Source organism: Doryrhamphus excisus, chromosome 23 (genome assembly GCF_030265055.1).
Source record: "Doryrhamphus excisus isolate RoL2022-K1 chromosome 23, RoL_Dexc_1.0, whole genome shotgun sequence".
NCBI lineage: Eukaryota > Metazoa > Chordata > Actinopteri > Syngnathiformes > Syngnathidae > Doryrhamphus > Doryrhamphus excisus.
In genome coordinates, this window is record NC_080488.1 from 9468731 (window position 1) to 9486080 (window position 17350).

The 17350-nt window shown below is 40.8% G+C and overlaps 3 protein-coding genes across 6 annotated transcripts in view; 1 reads left to right on the plus strand and 2 right to left on the minus strand.

Annotated features, from left to right (window-relative positions):
• anxa6 (annexin A6) overlaps positions 1 to 17350 on the plus strand; it is a 58115-nt gene that overhangs the window by 20127 nt on the left and 20638 nt on the right. For all 3 annotated transcript variants that reach the window (XR_009120846.1, XM_058062831.1, XM_058062830.1), the window contains exon 7: positions 9994 to 10063. The gene's annotated coding sequence lies outside the window, so the exon portion shown is untranslated. The remainder of the gene's footprint in view (positions 1 to 9993; positions 10064 to 17350) is intronic.
• Positions 84 to 5036, minus strand: LOC131110113 (platelet-derived growth factor receptor-like protein). The gene is made up of 7 exons (XM_058062837.1): positions 4777 to 5036; positions 3596 to 3753; positions 3371 to 3513; positions 3143 to 3294; positions 2774 to 3067; positions 487 to 626; positions 84 to 415 (listed from the first exon to the last, which is right to left on the minus strand). Exons 1-7 carry the CDS (start codon positions 4856 to 4858, stop codon positions 206 to 208), a joined length of 1179 nt encoding a protein of 392 aa, XP_057918820.1. The 5' UTR covers positions 4859 to 5036; the 3' UTR covers positions 84 to 205.
• On the minus strand, positions 6306 to 17246 carry LOC131110112 (cationic amino acid transporter 2-like). 2 transcript variants are annotated; one of them, XM_058062836.1, is made up of 13 exons: positions 17176 to 17246; positions 16488 to 16556; positions 14644 to 15070; positions 10825 to 10980; positions 9513 to 9678; positions 9232 to 9368; positions 8921 to 9143; positions 7879 to 8015; positions 7650 to 7752; positions 7443 to 7576; positions 7208 to 7374; positions 7015 to 7123; positions 6306 to 6822 (listed from the first exon to the last, which is right to left on the minus strand). In XM_058062836.1, exons 3-13 carry the CDS (start codon positions 15011 to 15013, stop codon positions 6692 to 6694), a joined length of 1833 nt encoding a protein of 610 aa, XP_057918819.1. In that variant the 5' UTR covers positions 15014 to 15070; positions 16488 to 16556; positions 17176 to 17246; the 3' UTR covers positions 6306 to 6691. The 2 variants fall into 2 exon arrangements, with proteins under 2 accessions (XP_057918819.1, XP_057918818.1); XM_058062835.1 differs by having other exon boundaries at positions 14644 to 15073; positions 17176 to 17237.

A 17350-nucleotide genomic window follows, 5' to 3' on the forward strand; every position in this document is an offset into this window, starting at 1 on the left:
TAGTTACAAAAAATTGCAGATTTCACGACTTGACAGTAAGGATTAAAGAAAATCATAAAAGTTGAATATAATTTAATGATTCAAGCAAAATTGCAGTATTTCAAATACAAACTTGTCATACAAAATATTACTACATCGGTATGGGAATAGTTGTTGATCCAAAAATAGCACAAACATCAGCGTCAGCGGAGTCAAACAGGACATCTTATGGTTTTCGAGGTTTAACTTTAGCAGGAAGTACTTTCACCGTTGTGGACACTGATTTGGAACCTTGCAGGTTCTCGGCAGTACAGGTGTATGTTCCTTGGTCCACGTCCCTCACCTCATCCACCAGGAGGATGGACTGAGTCTGGTGTCTTGCCGAACCTCCGCCCAGTGGGCGGATGCTCTCTAGCGTGTACGGAGGCCTCCCCATCTGTATAAAAAAAAACACCGTGATGACATGATGATTACACGCATGAGTTACCTGCCGTGTATCCTTATGACCTGCTGTCCGGGGTACTCCCATGTGATATCCACTGCCACATCCCTCTCGCCCGTCACTGTGCAGCTGACACGGAGATTATCACCAGTAGCCACGGAGCTTGCATTGGCTTGGATCACTGGGGCGGGGGGGGCCATTGGGTCTGAAAGGGCGTGATAAAGACTCTATTTGAGAGTAGCATTGAGTGGTAAAGATGCAGCGTGTTAGTAACTATGTTGGGGTACTGGTGCACCCACAATGAGTCACTGCCCAGTAATTACCAGCTGTTTAATTACATAATTGAAGTATCATGAAGTGACGTTTTGACATTTCTAAACATATGTTATTTTTTCCAGACACTTTGGAAGACCATTGGAAAGCTTACAAACCCTAATTAGCAGGTTTTACTATACTGGCAGCGACACTATGGAATTATGGGTGTGAATGCATGTTTGTCTATATGTGTCCTGTGATTGACTGGCAACCCGTCCACAGTGTGCCCCGCCTTTTACTCAATGTCAGCTGGGATAGGCTGCAAGAAAATGCTTTAAAGATGACCACATAACTGAATACAAAATGCAGAAAAAAATTAGATCTATGAGTCTAGAGAAGGTTATTAAGCCATTTCTAATGTGTTGGGACTCCAGCAAACCACAGTGAGAGCCATTATGCACAAATGGAGAAAACATGGAACAGTGGTGAACCTTCACAGGAGTGGCTGGCTGGCCAACCAAAATAAACCCCAGGAGAGCAGCATTGACTCATCCAAGAGGTCACAAAAGACCCCGCAATAACATCCATTTCAGTTAAGGTCAGCGTTCGTGACTCCATTTCTCCCTTAAAAAACCCAATTTCATATTCAGTTGTGTTGCCATTGAGTAATACTAAATCTGATGCTGTAAGAGACTCATTGCAAGTCACTTGATTGCAGTTGTTGCCGCTAAGATTGGCCCAACCTTTTTTTTCCTCCCTTAAAAAACTCAATTTTATATTCAGTTGTGTTGCCATTGAGTAATACTAAATCTGATGCTGTAAGAGACTCATTGCAAGTCAGTTGATTGCAGTTGTTGAGATTGGCCCAATCTTTTTTTCTCCCTTAAAAAACTCCATTTTATATCCAGCTGTGTTGCCATTGAGTAATACTAAATCTGATGCTGTAAGAGACTCATTGAAAGTCACTTGATTGCAGTTGTTACCGCTAAGATTGGCCCAACCTTTTTTTCTCCCTTAAAAAACTCAATTTTATATTCAGTTGTGTTGCCATTGAGTAATACTAAATCTGATGCTGTAAGAGACTCATTGCAAGTCACTTGATTACAGTTGTTGCCGCTAAGATTGGCCCAACCTTTTTTTCTCTCTTAAAAAACTCAATTTTATATTCAGTTGTGTTGCCATTGACTAATACTAAATCTGATGCTGTAAGAGACTCATTGCAAGTCAGTTGATTGCAGTTGTTGCCGCTAAGGTTGGCGCAACGTTTTTTTCTCTCATAAAAAACTCAATTTTATATTCAGTTGTGTTGCCATTGAGTAATACTAAATCTGATGCTGTAAGAGACTCATTGCAAGTCAGTTGATTGCAGTTGTTGCCGCTAAGATTGGCCCAACCTTTTTTTCTCTCTTGAAAAACTCAATTTTATATTCAGTTGTGTTGCCATTGAGTTATACTAAATCTGATGCTGTAAGAGACTCATTGCAAGTCAGTTGATTGCAGTTGTTGAGATTGGCCCAATCTTTTTTCTCCCTTTAAAAACTCCATTTTGTATTCAGTTGTGTTGCCATTGAGTAATACTAAATCTGATGCTGTAAGAGACTCATTGCAAGTCAGTTGATTGCAGTTGTTGTCGCTAAGATTGGCCCAATCTTTTTTTTCTCCCTTAAAAAACTCAATTTTATATTGAGTTGTGTTGCCATTGAGTAATACTAAATCTGATGCTGTAAGAGACTCATTGCAAGTCACTTGATTGCAGTTGTTGCCGCTAAGATTGACCCAACCTTTTTTTCTCCCTTAAAAAACTCAATTTTATATTCAGTTGTGTTGCCATTGAGTAATACTAAATCTGATGCTGTAAGAGACTCATTGCAAGTCAGTTGATTGCAGTTGTTGCCGCTAAGGTTGGCGCAATCTTTTTTTCTCCCTTAAAAAACTAAATTTTATATTCAGTTGTGTTGTCATTGAGTAATACTAAATCTGATGCTGTAAGAGACTCATTGCAAGTCAGTTGATTGCAGTTGTTGAGATTGGCCCAACCTTTTTTTCTTCCTTATTGAATTGTGTTGCCATTGACTAATACTAAAAATGTTCACTCACAGTTGACATAGATGAGCATGTACTTGGTGGAGCTCTGCCTCAGCCCCCCCAGGCTGGCCACGCAGTACAAAGCTCCAGCGTGATACGGTCTCGGTCGATGGATCGTGAAGCCTTTCTTAACGTCGAAGGAGATCTCCGTCCCGTCCACTTCCACCTCCACTGGCGGGTACTCGCGGTGCAGCGTCACCTTAGCTTCCGGTGAAGTCACCTGACAAGGGAGGCGCGTCGGCCAATTGGTTCTCAGCTGTATTACCTCGTAGTAATCAGATGACGGAACAAAAAGCTCCTGTGGGTCTATTTTTGGAACATTCAGATAAATTAGCATAAATTTCAAAATAAATTGCAGTGTTGATTTTTTGTTTACTGTACCGGTAAAGAAAACAAAGACTTTGCCGGCTTTGTCGTAGTCTTTCCTGCAGTCCGTGTCCTCACAGAACATAGGGTAGCAAGTGTACTCCCCTGTGTCGGCTCCTGTACTATTGACTAGCGTCAGAACTCCGTATCGCTCGTTCTGCACCATCCTGTAGCAGCAAACCAGGAAATAGTAAAAAAAAATAGTAAAACTTATAAAAGACGGGTATCAAACATGAATCTTACCTCAACCTGCCCTCGTCATCCTCCTCCAAATATGACGGGACGCCCCACTGCACAGGTTTACCCCTGCACCTCAGCTCCAAAGTGTCTCCAACCTGAACCTTCAGAGTCTCACCCACCTTGGTGAACCTACCTCTGTTTAATACCTTTGGGTGTCAGATATAAAGACGTTACAGACATAAAGGAAATGAGTGGTTATGTTCAAAGAAGGAGTTGTTGGTTAAATACCTGTGTAAGCAAGGTTTGGACCTGCGCTGGAGCTTTAATCTTTGGTTTGGTTTTTACTGCTGGGGGTTCTTTGTGTGCTGCTTTCCCCACTTTGGGTTTGCTGGACTTGGACTTCCTCCCTGGACTCTTCTGCTCTTGAGCATCTTTGTGACAATAAGCTAAGTAATCGGAACAGATTTCATGAGGGGGCTTGAAAATGCTTTTTTGGACTTTTTTTTGAAATTTCCGACAAATGGGCGGTCTAGTGGTTAGCGCGCAGACCTCACAGCTAGGAGACCAGGGTTCAATTCCACCCTCGGGCATCTCTGTGTGGAGTTTGCATGTTCTCCCCCGTGCATGCGTGGGTTTTCTCGGGGTACTCCGGTTTCCTCCCACATTCCAAAAACATGCTAGGTTAATTAGCGACTCCAAATTGTCCATAGGTATGAATGTGAGTGTGAATGGTTGTTTGACTGGACTGCTTGCCAGCCAATCACAGGGCACATATAGACAAACAACCATTCACACTCGACATAATGTTTTGATCTGAAAAATCTTATGTACCTTTGATCAAACGCAGAATTACTGCAGCTTCTGCTTGGACATTATCACCACACAGCTCCTCCATTGTCAAATTTCAGGTCAACATTTGCAATAAAAGTGTGTGTTGATGATTCACCTTCTACTTGTCCGTTCAAATACCATTGTTGACTCGCAACCGAATCCAGGTTTAAGCTTTAGATACCCTTCTTAAATACATTTAAAGTATAAAATGGACCTATGGACAATTTGGAGTCACTAATTAACCTAGCATGTTTTTGGTATGTGGGAGGAAACCGGAGTACCCGGAGAAAACCCACGCATGCACGGGGAGAACATGCAAACTCCACACAGAGATGGCCGAGGGTGGAATTGAACCCTGTTTTTTTTAGCTGTGAGGTCTGCATGCTAACCACTCGACCACCGTAATATATCAGTCACACTCATTAACATGCATGGATGCTGAGTTTGTTCGGGAACTTGATTTACAGGGAATGATATTGTACGATAACCAAGACAATATACTAAAACTGAGGTAGCCTAACTAAGAATCACAAATCTGGAACGCCATCATGTTTTCCCCCATTCCTATCCCAAGTCAGTCGGTCTGTACATTCACAGAAGAGCATTGCAATCGGGGGGGGGGGGGGGAAATCACTTACCTAAATCACAGATCATGAAACAAATAAGAAGGGCGCCCAGCACCCGCCTCCACTTCCAACCAATCAAGTTCACCGAAGTCATGTTACTGAATTACCAAAGCCGTCTGTGGTTCTTTAGACCCCACCGTTCAACACAAAATGCAAACTATCCAGAGCAAGGAGAATGAACGAGGACAGGAGGCGGTGGGCAAAGCTCGTAAAAATGAGTGGTCAGCTGCTTTCCGCAATCACATGAGCGCTCCTCCTGAGAGTGGCATTAGTACCCCAAATTCCTCCTGACTGGCTGAATGGACGCTTTCAAGCTTGTCTGGACCAATGAGGGCGCAAAAACAGAGGCCCCTCCATGTGGAATCACAGAGCCTGTTTGCTTAGCTGCTGGACTGGAAGTCTGCTAGCAGTGTGAGACAAACCTGTGGAAAAGCTTATTAAAAGCATTTGCTGTGCTGTAAAAACCCAAACCCTGCTTAGCATTTAGCCTTACAAGTTTTTTAAACTTCGGTTTAAGGAAAATCACTTTTGCCACTAGAATTATGATGGAAGCGTTCCCATTCCTAAAGGACTGTGACTAGGAATTGTAAATATAACGTTTAACTAGCAATTACCTAGCGGAGGTTATATTTTTTCTGGCGTTTATCTCCTAGTTTGTCCACCCATCCATCCTTTTTGATGCCATTTATCCTTATTAGGGTCAGGGTTTTATGCTGGAGTCTATCCCAGCTGACTCCGGTCAAGAGGAAGGGTACATCCTGGACACTTAGCAAGGTGTTAGCATGCTAACATTAGCAAAGCAGTAATTTTACCATTTTCATAGGTAGACACTATTATGCTCGATGTTGGCATGCTAACATGCGCACTACCATTCAAGGTGTTAGCATGCTAACATTAGCAAAGTAGTATTTTTACCATTTTCATAGGTAGACACTATTATGCTCGATGTTAGCATGCTAACATGCGCATACACTTAGCACTACCATTCAATGTGTTAACATGCTAACATTAGCAAAGTAGTATTTTTGCAATTTTCATAGACACTATTATGCTAGATGTTAGCATGCTAACATGAACACTACCATGTGAGGTGTTAGCATGCTAATGTGCTAACATGCTTGATGTTAGCATGCTAACATAAGTATACACTTAGCACTACCATTCAAGGTGTTAGCATGCTAACATTAGCAAAGTAGTATTTTTACAATTTTTATAGGTAAACACTGTTGTGTTAGATGTTAGCATGCTAACATGTGCATACACTTAGCACTACCATTCAAGGTGTTAGCATGCTAACATTAGCAAAGTAGTAATTTCACCATTTTCATAGGTAGACACTATTATGCTCGATGTTAGCATGCTAACATGCGCATACACTTAACACTACCATTCAAGGTGTTAGCATACTCGAACAACCATCTTGAAAATATGAGTTTCTCTTTAATTAAAAGATACATTTACAATATATCATGAGAAAACATGTACACTCTTCATATTTACACTTTTGACACTTTGAAACAATGAATATTCGCATTGTCAACAGCAAAATAAAAAAAGGATTATTACATTCCGTATCGCCAAATCACAATTTAAGATTATTTACATACACTTCCAAAAGTACAAATAGTATTAGAAACAATTGTTTTTACTTCATACATTTTATACAGTTTAAAAAGCACATAGGTACAGTATAAGAACTACTTTGCAATCAAAAGGCAAAACATGTAAATATGATTAACGATGGCACACATTGTGCAACCCGACAGTGAAAGGAAAAAAAAAACACAAAATTTAATGCCCACGGTTATTTGAACTCCATGAAAATATGATAAAGTACTGATGCTTAACCAGCAGCGACACGCGTCGTTACACACAATTCCAAAACAGTGACTCACTGTAACATCTTTTCATCTTCGCCCACAACAGCTTAGAATTTGTCTTCTTTAAAGATGCTCTTGTCCGTCTTTTCGCTGATGCTTTCAATGACCGGCAGGTTGGATTTGAGCCGCTGCCTCTGAACACTGTAATGCAGCCCGTAACCAAAATAGATGACGAGGCCTGCAGAGACACCGCGTTACAGCTCATAGGCTTGGACAATTAAATCAAAACAACTTTATTTGTATAACACTTTTTTTTTTTTTGCAAAGACATGCAACATAAAGTGCTTTATTATTAGAATTAAAAACAATTACCACAATTAAAAGGAAAAATAAATACTAAGAAATTCTTTTATCCCGAGTATTGCCTCACCAACGGCCATCCAGATGGCGTAGCGTACCCACGTGGCGCCTTCTAACTGGAACATGAGGTAGACGTTGATAAGCGTACTCACTATGGGCAGTGCAGGTAGCATGGGCACCTAAACGAGTACATAAAAACACAATATCCACATATTAGTACTCATATTCTGCATTCACGTGTACGTACGTATATACGTACTTACCATAAAGGATGCCTTGGTGGCGTTCTGTGGGTGCCTCCAAATAAGGAACACGCTAAGTAGCAGTATAACGGAGAACACGCAGACGAGTGTGATGCTCCACGCTTCCATAGCGGATAACGCATCAATACCCAGGCTGAGTGTGATGCACAACGCGGCCACGCATGCAACTGTGCACACACAATACGAGTTAATTAATTAATTAGTTAATGAATTAATCCGATGAATGTGTGCTCACCGGAGATTAAAATCAGAACAGTGACTGTTTTTGAAGTGAATGAATTTGGAGATGATGCAGGCTTCAGGAAGCCAAACTTGGTGTTGCTCTCAATGATTTGAAGTTCTCGGTCTTGGGATGGATCCATCTGGTACCTTGAATGATATCCAATACAGTAAAAATGCAGGCTGATTTGCTAACAAATATTAATAAAGCTATTGTTGGAACCTCAGAATTAGGATGCAAATGGCCACCAGTGTGTAGGCAAACAAGGTACCGATGGACATCATCTCCACCAAAGCGTCCAGGTCGAACAGCAGAGCCATGATGGCTGAAAATAGCACAGAGACAATACTTCTAGTAATGAAACTTGTCCTAGTCGCGTTTACATGCATGTTTCTGGACCGGAGTACTCGAATGAAAATTAAAATCCTAATTTTGTTATAGCAATGTTTACCTGCTACAGTCCCAGATGATATGGTAGCCACTGCAGGACTACCTCTGGAAGTGACTTTGGTCAGGGGTTGGAAGAGGAGCCCGTCTCTTGCCATGGCAAACATCACCCTCGGCATCGGGAACATGGAACCCAATAGGCTGCACACACAAACGCAAAAAGGGTGTTATTATTATTATTCTTATGTGAGATGATGCACTATTATACTCGATGTTAGCATGCTAACATGCGCATACACTTAGCACTACCATTCAAGGTGTTAGCATGCTAACATTAGCAAAGTAGTATTTTTACCATTTTAATAGGTAGACACTATTATGCTCGATGTTAGCATGCTAACATGCGCATACACTTAGCACTACCATTCAAGGTGTTAGCATGCTAACATTAGCAAAGTAGTATTTTTACCATTTTAATAGGTAGACACTATTATGCTCGATGTTAGCATGCTAACATGCGCATACACTTAGCACTACCATTCAAGGTGTTAGCATGCTAACATTAGCAAAGTAGTAATTTTACCATTGTCATAGGTAGACACTATTATGCTCGATGTTAGCATGCTAACATGAGCATACACTTAGCACTACCATTCAAGGTGTTAGCATGCTAACATTAGCAAAGTAGTAATTTTACCATTGTCATAGGTAGACACTATTATGCTCGATGTTATCATGCTAACATGCGCATACACTTAGCACTATCATTCAAGGTGTTAGCATGCTAACATTAGCAAAGTAGTATTTTTACCATTTTAATAGGTAGACACTATTATGCTCGATGTTATCATGCTAACATGCGCATACACTTAGCACTACCATTCAAGGTGTTAGCATGCTAACATTAGCAAAGTAGTATTTTTACCATTTTAATAGGTAGACACTATTGTGCTCGATGTTATCATGCTAACATGCGCATACACTTAGCACTACCATTCAACTAACATTAGCAAAGTAGTATTGGCTGCACACACAAACGCAAAAAGGGTGTTATTATTATTATTATTATTATTATGTGAGATGATGCAATATTGATTCATAAGTACCTGGTGGACAGAGCACACAGTGACCCGACTGCTACTACATATTTGGCAGGACCCCAGCCGATATAGTCAAAAGCGACGGGCAGGGGGCTCTTTTGGCTGAGCATGTAGTAAGGCATCATCATGGTGAGCGCCGCGGAAACGGCAAAGTAGGCCAGGAAACAGATAAGTAAAGAGGCCACAATCCCAACCGGGACCGACTTTTGAGGGTTCTTCACCTCCTCACCTGAGAAGAATACAAAAAGCTTGGACACATGTAGAATCCATAAATGTATATAAAAAAAACAAAAAACATCCCCAGTCAGTCTTCTCACCTGTCGTCGCGATGCAGTCAAATCCCACAAAAGCATAGAAGCAAGTCGCCGCACCAGCCAGGGTTCCACTGATGCCATACGGCATAAATCCACCGACGCCATACACGCTTGTCAGATTAGCGGTGGTGCTCAGGTTACTGTGCAAAACAGCGTCCATTATCTTATTAGCGTGTTTACTGTACTGTACTGTAACCTGCAATGTGATGATAGCTTATCTGTCAATAAGAGGATGCCGCTATGCACCCAAATACAAACAGCATTGTAGCAATCTTTGACTTTACTGGAGCTCAGCCGTGGCGTTAAGGAGCGTGTCTTCACTGATTTGCCAGTTGGAGATGTCCCCCTTGATGAAGCCGGAGATGGCCACAAAGACCAGGACCAGGATGTTGACTCCAGTGAAGATCTTGTTGATGGTGGTTGACTCTTTCACCCCAAAGGAGAGCACACCTTTGAAAAAAAGACCTGATATTAAATTGACATGCTTATTTATTAGTTTTATTTTTTATTTTTTATTTTTTTATTTTTTTATTTTTTTATATTTTTATTTATTTATTTATTTATTTATTTTTTTAATTTTATTTTTATGTTATTTTTTTATTTTAATTAATTAAAATAAATTATTTAATTTTTAATGATTTAATTATTTTTCAATGATTACATTTTTTAAGTCTAACAATTTATAAACAACATGTTAATACAGGTACAATGCACAACACATATGTACCGTTTTTACATGTTTATCTCTTTATGCTTTTTGTACAGTGGTCCTTGAACGCACCATGACTCCGATTCCACTTGTTCATCCATCATCTTACATTATCATTCATTAGTGGTGAGTACCTATACATTTTATACTTTAAATGTATTTAAGAAGGGTATATAAAGCTTAAACCTGGATTGGGTTGCGAGTTTTATTGCAAATGTTGACCTGAAATTGGACAATGGAGGAGCCATGTGGTGATAATTTCCAAGCAGAAGCTGCAGTAATTCTGCATTTGATCAAAGTTACATAAGATTTTTCAGATCAAAACATTATGTCGAGTGTGAATGGTTGTTTGTCTATATGTGCCCTCTGATTGGCTGCCGCCTCTCGCCCGAAGACAGCTGTGATAGGTTCCAGCACCTACTTATCTACTTAGCTGTCTTTCTTAAGGTGGAGTCATGAACACTGACCTTAACTGAAGCCAGTGAGGCCTGCAGTTCTTTGGATGTTGTTGTGGGGTCTTTTGTGACCTCTTGTATGAGCCGTTGTAACTTACGTTACTTACTTCCTTGTACGGCATGCTAAGCATCATGGGAATTGTAGTTCTTTTAACGTAAAACTAATCTATTTTCTATGTACCTTTACATAAATACACATTAACATAAATGATTAGAAGTAGTATCATTTTTAGTGTTTTGTTTATGTTTTGTCATGTAGCTTAGTTCATGCATGCAAGGTTAAAACATTTCAAAATGTACCTGGATTGTTTTGTGATTGGTATATTGTCCAGTCCGATATTTTGGCATTAAAATTAATGTTAAAATAAACCCAATATCATATATTGCAACACCCCTAATCTACTATTATATGATGTATGTAGGTTACATTACCAGATAGGAGCATAATGAGACAAGCTGCAAAGACATCCGGGTAGGGCGCCAATCCTGGAAGGCCCATCGGTGCATTTTCTTCAAAGTACTTGGACATGACACCCCCAATGAGGTCATCAAACGTCCCACTCCAGGCTAACGCAACACTCGACGTCCCTGCGGAAAGTTAGTGGAAAAATGCAACCCATTGAGTCATCATTTAAGTGCTGTCATAAAGAGATTAATGTTGATTTCCTTCCTGGCATCCGCTACACTTTAGACTTAGGTTTTATGGTCTTATTTACATGGCTGTAATCCTGAGGACGGGTGTCCGTCAAAGTGTTGTCGTTGAAGAATCTGCTTCTAAAGCAGGTGAAAGACCACATGATGTCTCATGTGGATGGTTGATCATTATGGGCTTGCTCAGTAATGCAAGCCCCCCAAAAATCTGTCTTTACGGCTCATTTTTTAGATGAACTTCTCATCTCTCTCTGTGGCTAAATGCTAATTGCTAGAATGTTAGCATGTTAGCATGTTAGCATTTAAGCTAATTTACTCATGTCTAAAGGCAAATACACACATGGCATGATGTAGGAAGGTTATAGGACAACCTTGGCACTTTCTAAACTTGAAGCCCTCTTGCTAGGTGCTAGCATGATGACTGTTAGCATGTTAGCATTTTAGCTAATTTACTCATGTCTAAAGGCAAATACACACATGGCATGATGTAGGGAAGCTATAGGACAACCTTGGCACTTTCTAAACTTGAGGCCCTCTTGCTAGGTGCTAGCATGATGACTGTTAGCATGTTCGCATTTAAGCTAATTTACTCATGTCTAAAGGCAAATACACACATGGCATGATGTAGGGAGGTTATAGGACAACCTTGGCACTTTCTAAACTTGAGGCCCTCTTGCTAGGTGCTAGCATGATGACTGTTAGCATGTTAGCATTTTAGCAAATTTACTCTTGTCTAAAGGCAAATACACACATGGCATGATGTAGGAAGGTTATAGGACAACCTTGGCACTTTCTAAACTTGAGGCCCTCTTGCTAGGTGCTAGCATGATGACTGTTAGCATGTTAGCATTTAAGCTAATTTACTCATGTCTAAAGGCAAATACATACATGGCATGATGTAGGAAGGTTATAGGACAACCTTGGCACTTTCTAAACTTGAGGCCCTCTTGCTAGGTGCTAGCATGATGACTGTTAGCATGTTAGCATTTAAGCTAATTTACTCATGTCTAAAGGCAAATACACACATGGCATGATGTAGCGAAGTTATAGGACAACCTTGGTACTTTCTAAACTTGAGGCCCTCTTGCTAGGTGCTAGCATGATGACTGTTAGCATGTTAGCATTTTAGCGAATTTACTCTTGTCTAAAGGCAAATACACACATGGCATGATGTAGGAAGGTTATAGGACAACCTTGGCACTTTCTAAACTTGAGGCCCTCTTGCTAGGTGCTAGCATGATGACTGTTAGCATGTTAGCATTTAAGCTAATTTACTCATGTCTAAAGGCAAATGCACACGTGGCATGATGTGGGGACACTATGGGACTGCCCCAAACTTTTCGTGACCTGAGGCTGTCTTGCTTGGTAGCCGTTAGCATGTTAGCATTTAAGCTAATTTACTAATGTCTAAATGCAAATAGACACATGGCATGATGTAGGAAGGTTACAGGACAACCTTGGCACTTTCTAAACTTGAGGCCCTCTTGCTAGGTGCTAGCATGATGACTGTTAGCATGTTAGCATTTAAGCTAATTTACTCATGTCTAAAGGCAAATACATAAATGGCATGATGTAGGAAGGTTATAGGACAACCTTGGCACTTTCTAAACTTGAGGCCCTCTTGCTAGGTGCTAGCATGATGACTGTTAGCATGTTAGCATTTAAGCTAATTTACTCATGTCTAAAGGCAAATACACACATGGCATGATGTGGGGACACTATGGGACTGCCCCAAACCTTTCGTGACCTGAGGCTGTCTTGCTTGGTAGCCGTTAGCATGTTAGCATTTAAGCTAATTTACTAATGTCTAAATGCAAATAGACACATGGCATGATGTAGGAAGGTTATAGGACAACCTTGGCACTTTCTAAACTTGAGGCCCTCTTGCTAGGTGCTAGCATGATAACTGTTAGCATGTTAGCATTTAAGCTAATTTACTCATGTCTAAAGGCAAATACACACATGGCATGATGTAGGGAAGTTATAGGACAACCTTGGTACTTTCTAAACTTGAGGCCCTCTTGCTAGGTGCTAGCATGATGACTGTTAGCATGTTAGCATTTAAGCTAATTTACTCATGTCTAAAGGCAAATACACACGTGGCATGATGTGGGGACACTATGGGACTGCCCCAAACTTTTCGTGACCTGAGGCTGTCTTGCTTGATAGCCGTTAGCATGTTAGCATTTAAGCTAATTTACTAATGTCTAAATGCAAATAGACACATGGCATGATGTGGGGACACGATGGGACTGTAGAAACGTGATTAACGGCTCATTTTTGAGATAAACTTCTCAACTCTCCCTGTGGCTAAATGCTATTTGCTAGCATGTTAGCATTTAAGCTAATTTACTCATGTCTAAAGGCAAATACACACATGGCATGATGTAAGGTTATAGGACAACCTTGGCACTTTCTAAACTTGAGGCCCTCTTGTTAGGTGCTAGCATGATGACTGTTAGCATGTTAGCATTTAAGCTAATTTACTCATGTCTAAAGGCAAATACACACATGGCATGATGTAGGAAGGTTATAGGACAACCTTGGCACTTTCTAAACTTGAGGCCCTCTTGCTAGGTGCTAGCATGATGACTGTTAGCATGTTAGCATTTTAGCTAATTTACCCATGTCTAAAGGCAAATACACACATGGCATGATGTGGGGACACTATGGGACTGCCCCAAACCTTTCGTGACCTGAGGCTGTCTTGCTTGGTAGCCGTTAGCATGTTAGCATTTAAGGTAATTTACTAATGTCTAAATGCAAATAGACACATGGCATGATGTAGGAAGGTTACAGGACAACCTTGGCACTTTCTCAACTTGAGGCCCTCTTGCTAGGTGCTAGCATGATGACTGTTAGCATGTTAGCATTTAAGCTAATTTACTCATGTCTAAAGGCAAATACACACATGGCATGATGTAGGGAGGTTATAGGACAACCTTGGCACTTTCTAAACTTGAGGCCCTCTTGCTAGGTGCTAGCATGATGACTGTTAGCATGTTAGCATTTTAGCTAATTTACTCATTTCTAAAGGCAAATAGACACATAGCATGATGTGGGGGACACTATGGGACTGCATCAACCTTTTCGGTACTTGAGGCTGTCTTGCTAGGTGCTAGCATGATGACTGTTAGCATGTTAGCATTTTAGCTAATTTACTCATTTCTAAAGGCAAATAGACACATGGCATGATGTGGGGACACTATGGGACTGCATCAACCTTTTCGGTACTTGAGGCTGTCTTGCTAGGTGCTAGCATGATGACTGTTAGCATGTTAGCATTTTAGCTAATTTACTCATTTCTAAAGGCAAATATACACATGGCATGATGTGGGGACACTATGGGACTGCATCAACCTTTTCGGTACTTGAGGCTGTCTTGCTAGGTGCTAGCACGGTAGCCGTTGGCGCACCGGGCCCGAGGTTCACAGCACAGGTGGCAAACCCATCAAAATTTCCGTGGGAATTTTCTAGTTTATACTATGTTCTCAGTGGCTTAAGATGTTACGTAAGATATGATTTAGACGTGAATTAAACATGGCATCAATCAAAATGCATTACTAATAAGCATGATAATAAAAGATGCAGTGAACTTGCCTATGACATAGGAGAGAAGCAAATTCCATCCGGTGATAAAAGCCAGCAGCTCCCCAACTGTCACGTAGCTGTACAGGTACGCCGATCCCGTTTTAGGAACTCTGGACCCAAACTCTGCATAGCAGAGTCCGGCAAATATGGATGCCAGTGCAGCGATGAAGAACGAGATGATAATACTGGGCCCGGCTGTGTCTCTGGCCACTTCTCCAGAGAGAACATAGACGCCGGCGCCCAGAGTGCTCCCCACGCCGAGAGCCACCAGGTCCAGCGTGGTGAGGCATCGTTTAAAGGTGGACTGCTCCCCTTCTGGCTCCAAGGGTTTCCTCCGGGAGAGGCTCGCTAAAAGTGCCTTGAGGGTGGCGCACGCCATGCTTAGGCTCGGGATGCAGAGATGAGGGAATTTGAGAGGAAGACACAGGTGGGAATGCTGCTGGATATCACGGAAGGGGAGAGGGAGTGAGTGGAAGAAGGGGCAGAAGAGAGGGATGGGAAGGGCGGATCAACGTCTCAGTGAATAATTGTCAGGTCAGCCCTTTAGGACTTTAAAACAGGATATCAAAATAACAACTATTATGTAATATTCATATTTTTCTTTGTAGGGTGAACTAATTTAAATGTTGGTAAGTGACAATCCAACTGAACACAAAATGCAGTTAATACAGTTTTACTTAATTTTTTTTTGTGAAAAAAAAAACCTAATAACTGGTTGACCCACCGTTTAACTGCAATCAAGCATTTACACTAACTTGCAATGAGTCTCTTACAGCATTGTAGAGGACTTAAGCCCCACTCATCTTTGCAGAATTGTTGTAATTCAGCCACACTGGAGGTTTTTCCAACATGAAGAGTCTTTTTAAGGTCCTGCTACAGCATCTCAATAGGATCCAGATCAGGACTTTGACCAGACCACTTCAAGGTCTTTGTTTTGTTTTACTTCAGTCATTCAGAGGTGGACTCGCTGGTGTGTTTTGGATTATTGTCCTGCTGCAGAACCCATTTTTTTTGGTAGACAGCAGGTCCTGAAGCAGCAAAACAGCCTCAGACCATCATACTACCACCACCGTGTTTTACTGTTGGTATGGTGTTCTTTTTCTGAAATGCATCAGATGTAATGGGACACACACCTTCCAAAAAGTTGCCTCATCAGACCACAAAGTATTTTCCCAAAGTTCTTAGCCATCATCAAGATGTTTTTGAGCAAAATTGAGACGAGTCTTTATGTTATTTTTGTTCAGCATGTTTTTCCCAGTTTCTTTCTTAAGGTGGAGTCATGAACACTGACCTTAACTGAGGCCTGTAGTTCTTTAGATGTTGTTGTGGGGTCTTTTGTGACCTCTTGGAGGAATCGTTGCTGCTCTCTTGTGGTCATTTTGGTTGATAGACACTCGCTATTGGGGATATTAGCTCTCACTGTGGTTTGCTGGAGTCCCAAAGCTTTATAAATTGCTTTATAATATTTTCCAGAGTGATAGATCTCAATTAATCCTAGTTAAGTTATGTTTGAACAAGGTAGCAATCATTTTTTCACACAAGGCCACGTAGATTTGGATTTTTTTCCCCCTTAATTATAAAATATGTCATTAAAAACCTGCATTTTGTTTTCTGTTGTGTTGTCGTTAAAGATAATTTACATTAAATTGATGATCTGAAGCATTTAAGTGTCACACCACTGTACATAAATATAGAGTATATGAAGCGATATGGTCTAAGCATAGTTCAACCACCATAATTCCACATAATTACATCATTATGATACAGTATAATGCGGGGAAAAAAGCAGCTTTTGCTGACATCAACAATTATCCCGACACTTGCTAACAATAAAATATATTGAATATCCTCACCTCATCAATGCAGGATCACGTCAGAAGATAAACCCAGTTGGATTTAGGATGGGTTATGTTCAATGACAGCTATAAACAAATAAGATAATTCCATGAGTACACACTGAGAGATAAGAGTGAAAAGGTGTGGTGCATGTACAATCTCACTCGGAAGGAATTCTTTAACATTTTGCAAAATGCACCACTTGAAATATAGTAAATGAAATAAAATCAGCTCGGTTGGAGTTTGCAAACTTCTTTGCAAAAGTAGCAACCCTGAGAGTTAATGAGAAACGGGAGCACAAAGCAGCATTCATGGCTCATGCATTGCACACTTTCTCTACACCTACATCCACTAACGGAGGGATTTCAGCCCACCTAATCCCCCCTGGCATCAAACTTTCGGCAGGCATGAGGCAACTGGAAAAGCAGCCTGTGTGTACACTTTTCAGGCTACCTTTGACCAAACTTAACACTTGGCCTTGCTTATATGCTGAGATATGCTTTTTTTTTACAGGCGAGATAACGCTTATTAACAACTAGTGCACATGTAACATTGCAGCTTTGTCATCGTTATTATTTTACAGGATTACTGTCGCCTGTTATGCATTCTGATTATTCAAAAATGAAAATCTGAAACATTTCAGAAACACATTCTGATGATATTCTTATTTTCTACATAATAAGACATATGCATGTTGTACTGTACCTTGTCTTCTATGCCTCCGAGGAGTGGCTCGGTTGCTGTCAAAACAGCCAAATGAGGCCGCGGTATCAGTGCTGCTGACTTGGATGAAGGATTGAATGTGTTTTTTTTTTTTAAACTGCAATACAGTACATACAAGAGTGACCAGTGAGACCCTCCCACTCTATGGAATTACTTA